Raw genomic sequence first — 8,479 nt, 5'->3', positions numbered from 1 at the left:
ACTTAATATCCTAATGATTTTTGGCATAAAAGAGAAATGTATAATTGTGACCCATACAATGTATTGTTGGCTATTGCTACAAATATCCCCCAGCGACTTAACACTGCTTTTCACATATCTTAGCCCAGCTATTTTAAGCTGTTTGATCATATTCTATGGTTACTATACAAAACCTTGTACAACACTGATAGGAAGACAAAAAATACAACCATCAACGTATTTCAGAATTGTTACTTTTTTGTAACATATACCTTCAAATTGTTATATTATTGCTACCAGTATTACAACATCAACATTGTAACTTTTTTGTAACATTTGAACTTTGAATTGAGTGCAACATTTTGTCATTGCAACATTCAATTTGTAAATATAACCACTGCAATACAGTATATATATTGTATATATTTATATTCACATAAATTATATCATACTTATTTAATATAGAAACATAACATATTTTTCTTAAATATGTACATGCATGTGTGTGTGTGTGTATTTGTATATACATAATAAATACACGCAGTATATTATAGAAACAACTTTTTTTTTTTTGATGCGATTGATCGAGTCTATTTTTATTTATTATTTTATGGTTTTAGTTGTGCATTAATGAGCGTGAAGGTCCATCAGAGTGACCGTGTTTGTGTTGTCAGATACTGGCAGATGAGGGAGCAGCGGACGCCCGCGCCGACTAAAGCAAAGACTCTGAGTAAGACCACTATAGAGGACCAGGAGCAGCAGGACCCTCTGGACTTCCTGCAGTCTGATGAAGGTGAAGAAGAGGAGCAGGACGAAGAGAAGAGCGGCGGCAGGCGTCTTCGAGAGCAGCGCGAGCGTCTTCACGGCGCACTAGCGCTCATCGAGCTGGCTAACAATCTCTCCGCATGAGATACGCCAGCGACTTCCCTCGCCTCTGAGACCCTCCTGGGTTCATATAAGCTACAAGCACCTTATTTTGCTTCCTGTTGTACCTTTAGGCTGCTATGATGGTAGTGATATCATTATATGGAGAATGTCGTCGTTTTCTCAGCTTGTTAAGGAGATGATGAGACGTCTCGTGTTCGTTTCGTCGTGCACTTTTGTTGGAAAGAGTGTTTGTTTGATTCTTTGGGGTTTGTGTGCGAGAGCGGATTTCTGTGTGTGTGAGAGAGAGAGAGCGTGTGTGTGTTTGTTTTTGAAAGACCGACCTGCTAAAGATGAAGACTTACTGACGGCAGATGGCATAGCGCTTTTATACATTAGTCCGGTTCGCTTCGTACGCCGTCGTGCATGACATTGGTCATGTTTAATCATGTATTTATTCTCTATTTAAAGCCACCGGCTCAGGCTTCGCAATAACGTCGAGAAAACTAACCAGCTTTAAGATGCCGCATTGGTACACGCTTATAAACTAGTGTATAGAGTTGATGGGTAAAGCGAAGAAGCACTTACGATATTAATCTACGACTGTACTTCCAAAGATCAAAATGAGATTCTGGATCCAAAAAGCACTTCGGTGTCTCCGCGATCCGTAACACTACGTTTTTCTGTTCATGTGCTTCATTCGGTGGTTCGTTCGGATGCAGATTTCATGGATTCGTTTGGAAACTGAAAGATGCTTGTCATTGGAAATTCATTTTATAGCTGAAATAATATATTATTAATTTTTATACCCCCCCCCCCCCCCAGAAATCCTTCGGAAAGCCGTGCACGAGCTGATCCCGTCACGACAACAGAATGTAATCGAGCGTTTTATTGTGAGATGTTCTGTTTGCTGTGCTCAAAGGACTTTGTAAATGTGTAAACGGGCTTCTCCTCATTAGTGTTAGCACTTCAAGTCTTCATTAAATGATATACATCGTTCCTGGTTGATGCATTTGTGTTTATTTAAATGAACTACACAAGGGAAACTGAAGTGGTTTTCGAGCAGCGAGGGGTTTTTAAATATTGCATTCAATAAAACTGAGGTAAAGACTGAAATGCACATGCATGCGAGTGGTAGAGCATCACGTTTTCTCCAGATGATTCTCAGTGATGTGAATGCTCAGTTTGTCTTCTGCCGGTTTGACGTTTGTTTCTGAGGAGCCGCTGCTGTGAAACGTGATGTAGGAGTAAATCAGAGCAGCCGAGATACTGAGAACATGAGAAACGCAGCGTTAGGAAACAGTAGTGATTAGGGCTGGGTTTCGACACAAATTTCACGATTCGATTCTCATTCACAAGCTTGCGATTCGATTCAATATCGATTATTTTGGATACATATCAGGTACAGTACATGCCAAATTTTCTCAAGGAAAAAAAAAGTCAGTTGGTACAACATTACTATAATATTGAAAGTTAAAATTAATGAAGTTTTTACATTAATAAAGTTAGTTACATATTAATATGTCTACTTCAATTCGTTTTTTTGAAATATTAACATTTAAATGGTGGCTGTCATAACTTGATGGATTTATTCAAACATAAATTAAACATAACCGTAAAAAATATACTGAATATGTTATATGGTGCATATATTAAGCAAAATGCCCCTCTACAGTTTATTTTTCTAGCTGACTAATGAGTTTATGGTCACGAATATGTTTTTCTGAGGTAAATGTGACGTTACGTGACATTGTTTACAAGCCGTTATATTGAAGTCTTTGCGTGGCTGAAACACTGATTGAGCGATTACATGAGACAGGATACCGATTGTAAAGTTGTACTCTTTCTTTTAACTTACCTTTGGATGTTAGGTCATGTTTATTTTGTGCTATAACTAGTAATAAAGCGGAGGAGATGATCAGTTTACTGAGGCGCTACAGCGATCACTTCACATTAAACAGCGCCAAAACAGCATTAATTGTTTAAATACTGCAATACAACAGACAGAATTTGAAATCTGAGACTTTGTTTCATATTAAAAGCACCAACGCACAATGCTTATTGATATATTTGATGGGAAGTGCCCTTAAACGTTCCGTCCATTAACTGAAAACAGGCTAGACTAATCGATTCTTGGGATTTAAGAATCGATATCGTTCCGTAAAAATGAGAATCGATTAATATCGAGATATCTATATTTTTTTACCCAGCCCTAGTAGTGATGCACTGGAAATTATGGTAAGAAATATAAGTTTCCTACCATATATTCAGGCCTATGAAGTTTGTCCATGAGAAGATATAGTCTCCACCAATGAACATGCCGATATACATCACAGCAATGTTCTGAGAGAAAATACAAACAGCTCTAGAATCACTTACAAACAGAATACTAAATATTTAAAAGTTAGATATATTACATATGCGTGACCCTGGAGCACAAAAGCAGTCATAAGGGTCAATTTTTTTAAATTGAGATTTATGCATCAGCTGAAAGCTGAATAAATAATCTTTCCATTGATGTATGGTTTGTTAGGAGAGGACAATATTAATAAATCTGGAATCTGAGGGTGCAAAAACATCTAAATATTGAGAAAATCATCTTTAAAGTTGTTCAAATGAAGTTCTTAGCAATGCATATTACTAATCAAACATTAAGTTCTGATATATTTACGGTAGGACACATACAAAATATCTTCATGGAACATGATCTTAACTTAATATCCTAATGATTTTTGGCATAAAAGAGAAATGTATAATTGTGACCCATACAATGTATTGTTGGCTATTGCTACAAATATCCCCCAGCGACTCAACACTGCTTTTGTGCTGCAGGGACACATTATGGAGTATAATAGACTAACTTTATAATATATTATATACAGGGTTTCTGCAGGTTTTATGAAGGCACATTTTTAAAACCAAGTAAAGAAAATGTAAGGAGTAAAGTAAAGAAATACATCAGTATGGTCTTCAAATGTCAATGTCTTGTATTAGTAATGCTTAAAAGTTTTTAAATGCATCATCTAACCATTTCTCTATTACTTTTTAATTCATTTTACAAAAAAATGGCTTGGATCTCGCTGCAAAAATGATGTTCTTTCTCTATTTTTGTCTTGTTTTCCAGTGGAAATGTCTGAAGAGCTTTAAATCAATATACCTACATTTACTGGAGAATCAAAATGACCTAAGATATGAAGTCTAGTTTTCTGAGAATAGAGTTTATGATTAAAACAAGAATAAATACCTGCCAGTGGAGTCAGAGAAATCAACTTAATTCAGAGGGAAACTAGTGTTTATTCCTCACTGACGAATATATGAACTCATTTCATTTTGTTTAATTTTTCAATATGAAATTTTAGATTTTGCTTCTCAAATAAATGTCTTGATTTAAGGATGTTTAGATATTTGTACTAGAAGCCAAGACAAAAATACTGAGGAAGAGATTCGGTTTTTTTGCAACACTTAATGCCACGACTTTATGAATTCAAGACTTTATGCTCTCATTTTAGACCTTTTAAGGCCTTCGCTTGTAGGACAAAAAGACTTCAAGACCCACAGAAACTCTTTATATAATAAAAAAATATATAATTAGTGAAGATACTTTAATTGCCCCAACGACTGTGGTAGTTAGTGCCGTGTTATAATAACTGCAGAGGATGATGGAATACATCAAAATAAACCTGAAATGAGAAAATACTGGAGTTAGATATATACATAAACATATGCGCGACCCTGCAGCACAAAACCAGTCATAAGGGTCAATTTTTTAAAATTGAGATGTGAATAGAGTTTATGATTAAAACAAGAATAAATACCTGCCAGTGGAGTCAGAGAAATCAACTTAATTCAGAGGGAAACTAGTGTTTATTCCTCACTGACGAATATATGAACTCATTTCATTTTGTTTAATTTTTCAATATGAAATTTTAGATTTTGCTTCTCAAATAAATGTCTTGATTTAAGGATGTTTAGATATTTGTACTAGAAGCCAAGACAAAAATACTGAGGAAGAGATTCGGTTTTTTTGCAACACTTAATGCCACGACTTTATGAATTCAAGACTTTATGCTCTCATTTTAGACCTTTTAAGGCCTTCGCTTGTAGGACAAAAAGACTTCAAGACCCACAGAAACTCTTTATATAATAAAAAAATATATAATTAGTGAAGATACTTTAATTGCCCCAACGACTGTGGTAGTTAGTGCCGTGTTATAATAACTGCAGAGGATGATGGAATACATCAAAATAAACCTGAAATGAGAAAATACTGGAGTTAGATATATACATAAACATATGCGCGACCCTGGAGCACAAAACCAGTCATAAGGGTCCATTTTTTAAAATTGAGATGTATGCATCAGCTGAAAGCTGAATAATAAGCTTTGCATTGATGCATGGTTTGTTAGGATCGGACAATATTAGAAAATCTGGAATCTGAGGGTGCAAAAAAATCTAAATATTGAGAAAATCATCTTTAAAGTTGTTCAAATGAAGTTCTTAGCAATGCATATTACTAATCAAACATTAAGTTTTGATATATTTACGGTAGGACATTTACTAAATATCTTCATGGAACATGATCTTTACTTAATATCCTAATGATTTTTAGCATAAAAGAGAAATGTATAATTGTGACCCATACAATGTATTGTTGGCTATTGCTACAAATATCCCCCAGCGACTTAACACTGCTTTTGTGCTGCAGGGTCAAACATATTATATATTTTTAAATTATATATATAAGAACCATATATTTTATAATAATAAAATACAAAAAAAGTTAACGAGTTGGACTCACCCCATGACACAAGACAATAAAAAATAAAATACGAACGTAACAGACATCCATCCTTCAAAGGTTAGCGCCTTAAAATAAGAAGAACATATGAGATATGTTTTAAAGAAGTTGAAATTCATTTTCTTCATCTCGATGTTCTCGCTCACCTTCTCTAAATCTCCGGTGTAAGCGCTCGCCAGGACCGTTGGGATAATAATGATAAAAGCGTTATAAAACAAAACCCCATATTTACCAAGACCCTGAAACAACAGACAACGAAGGCAAGAGTTCATAGGTTTGCATACGACTGCAGATCTGTGTTTCATCACAAAGCTGTACACCTAATGACTTCCAAGTGCATTTGATAACACCTAGTCGCATTGATATCTAACAGCCTGCCGCGGGAGATATGATGCACGTGGCAAAGAAGTTATCATCAGTTATTTTCATCACTGATAACTCCTGCTGTCATGTACCTCCATCCCCAGTTTCTTCTTGGTGTAAACTCCACTGGCGGCCGTGAAGACGTCGTTTAGCAGAACAAACGTGTATCCTTCTGCATTGAAGGACAGGTCCGAGCTGAAGCAGTCGGGTCAGAGTTAATAAACACACCTGTGTCTATATATATATATATAAATTTTTCTTTTATGCCAAAAATCATTAGGATATTAAGTAAAGATCATGTTCCATGAAGATATTTAGTAAATCTCCTACCGGAAATACACACACACACACACACATATATTTTTTTAATTAATATTAATATTTAAAATTCTAAAAAATATTTTCAAAAAAAGATTATAAATAAAATTTGCTTTCAAATATATTTACATAAAGGTTTCCCCACACACACACATGCATATGTGTCCCTGCAGCACAAAAGCAGTCATAAGTAGCGCCGGTATATTTGTAGCAATAGCCAACAATACGGGTTGGGTCATACAATATGGGTCAAAATTATAAATTTTTCTTTTATGCCAAAAATCATTAGGATATTAAGTAAAGATCATGTTCCATGAAGATATTTAGTAAATCTCCTACCGGAAATACACACACACACACACACATATATTTTTTTAATTAATATTAATATTTAAAATTCTAAAAAATATTTTCAAAAAAAGATTATAAATAAAATTTGCTTTCAAATATATTTACATAAAGGTTTCCCTACCAACATTTTTTTGCATATTTTTTTTTTATATTTTTAAATATATCTATAACACGTGTGAACATGCAACACAACTGAATAAAAATAATGAATAACACTATAAGGTTATAACTGTATTTTCTTGCCTCTGAAATATATATATTGGTATATGAAGGTATATTTTCGCCATATGGGCACAGCATTAAAAGCTTAAGGGTTTAAGGTAAGGCCAAAATAAATATAAAAGGGTGGGGGGTTGTGGTGTACTTGCTCATTATTTACATTTTCACATAAAAGTGGCATTGTAGCTTTAAGCATAATCCCTAGCAGAGCATATATACCTCAGTATCCTGGATTCCATCAGCATTGTGAGTAAAATGGTGAATTTTCTGAGCACAGTGAACATGGGCAAGCTGAAAAACACAAGGCAGCAGCTTCACGCGAGTCTGTCTTCATGCTAAACTCTATGCATTTCTATTCATCCACCTGAGCTTCTGAGTTCCTCCCAGTCCTGTCACGTGGTTCCCCACATACAGCAGTGGCAGGGGAAATATCTACAGTACAGAAACACAATAAGCAAGCATGACAATGCGATTACACATGCACAGAATAAATTACCTTCCCAGGAATGCTTTTGTCAAAGTCCTGAAAATGGATGGCTTTGTTCATCTTGGCAACATACAGGATGATGATTGTAGCTGTCATCTATGAACAAACAAACAAAGTGATATCAGTGAGTCTCGTGCGTTTGCATCGGATTTTAAAACATTAAAGCTCGAGCATGTTTCTCACCTGTCCGATTCCGAGGAACATAAACGAGGGAAACCTATTAAAGCAACACGCACTGTAATTATGATTTAAAGCACGTGCTGTTATTCTGATGCGAGAAGCTGACACTCACTTGTGCTCGGTTAATATACTCTTATTGACCACGATGATAAAAAACGAGCAGAAGGCGTAGAACACGGCGGAAGCAAACTTCATGAGTCTCGCGCGGTTCACCTCGTCCTTTAACATCATGTTTGTCTTGAGCTCCTACTTTAATCCTCGCAGCTTTCTCTTCTTTCGCTGGTCTGGAGACTGCTGACATGCTGTATTAGTGTCCAGAGAAACGCTGAATGCGTTGCATGATCAAAAAGCTGTTAATAATTCATTAAACGACACGAACTGAACGACAACTAATAGGACAAGGGGGCGGGGTCTCGGGAGGGGCGGGGCGTGGCGGCGCGGAAGCGGTCTCTGATTGGTCGAGTTGAATGTGTGCAAATAATAATTGATGTTAAAGAGATGAAACTGTAAATGTTGTGAGTGTGATCTGCTGCCCAGAAACCTCAAACTGGTCAAACTGGTCAAACTAGTAACTTAGGCTACACTTACTACTTTTGTGCATCACGAATCTGGCACAGACTTTAAGGCATTACAGTAGTATCACAAGCATTATGCATATCTGTAAAGATGTTTTCATGTTTTATGAAAAGCACTGTATAATTAATTTGACTTGTTTCATTCGTTTTCCGTGTTTATGAGTTTGCTGATGTGTTTTTTTGAGGCTGAAAGACTAAACATTTGATCTTTTTACGAGCATATTTCTATAGGATTGAAAATCTGGAATCTGAGGGTGCAAAAGAATCTAAATATTGAGAAAATCATCTTTAAAGTTGTTCAAATGAAGTTCTTAGCAATGCATATTACTAATCAAACATTAAGTT

The 8,479-nt window shown here is 35.5% G+C and overlaps 1 protein-coding gene across 1 annotated transcript; it reads right to left on the bottom strand.

The window, feature by feature from the left end:
* Nucleotides 1–1,840: 1,840 nt before the first annotated feature.
* On the bottom strand, nt 1,841–7,990 carry LOC107570982 (UDP-N-acetylglucosamine/UDP-glucose/GDP-mannose transporter-like). The gene is made up of 11 exons (XM_016257265.1): nt 7,672–7,990; nt 7,563–7,596; nt 7,389–7,475; nt 7,257–7,324; nt 7,112–7,183; nt 6,097–6,214; nt 5,788–5,880; nt 5,642–5,709; nt 5,016–5,094; nt 3,104–3,186; nt 1,841–2,112 (listed from the first exon to the last, which is right to left on the bottom strand). The coding sequence occupies exons 1-11, from the start codon at nt 7,788–7,790 to the stop codon at nt 1,986–1,988; spliced, it is 948 nt and encodes a 315-aa protein (XP_016112751.1). The 5' UTR covers nt 7,791–7,990; the 3' UTR covers nt 1,841–1,985.
* Between the last annotated feature and the right edge of the window lie 489 nt (nt 7,991–8,479).

The sequence above is a fragment of the Sinocyclocheilus grahami genome, unplaced genomic scaffold (genome assembly GCF_001515645.1).
Source record: "Sinocyclocheilus grahami isolate Dianchi unplaced genomic scaffold, SAMN03320097.WGS_v1.1 scaffold1530.1, whole genome shotgun sequence".
Lineage (NCBI taxonomy): Eukaryota > Metazoa > Chordata > Actinopteri > Cypriniformes > Cyprinidae > Sinocyclocheilus > Sinocyclocheilus grahami.
This window is presented reverse-complemented; position numbering and strand designations above follow the sequence as displayed.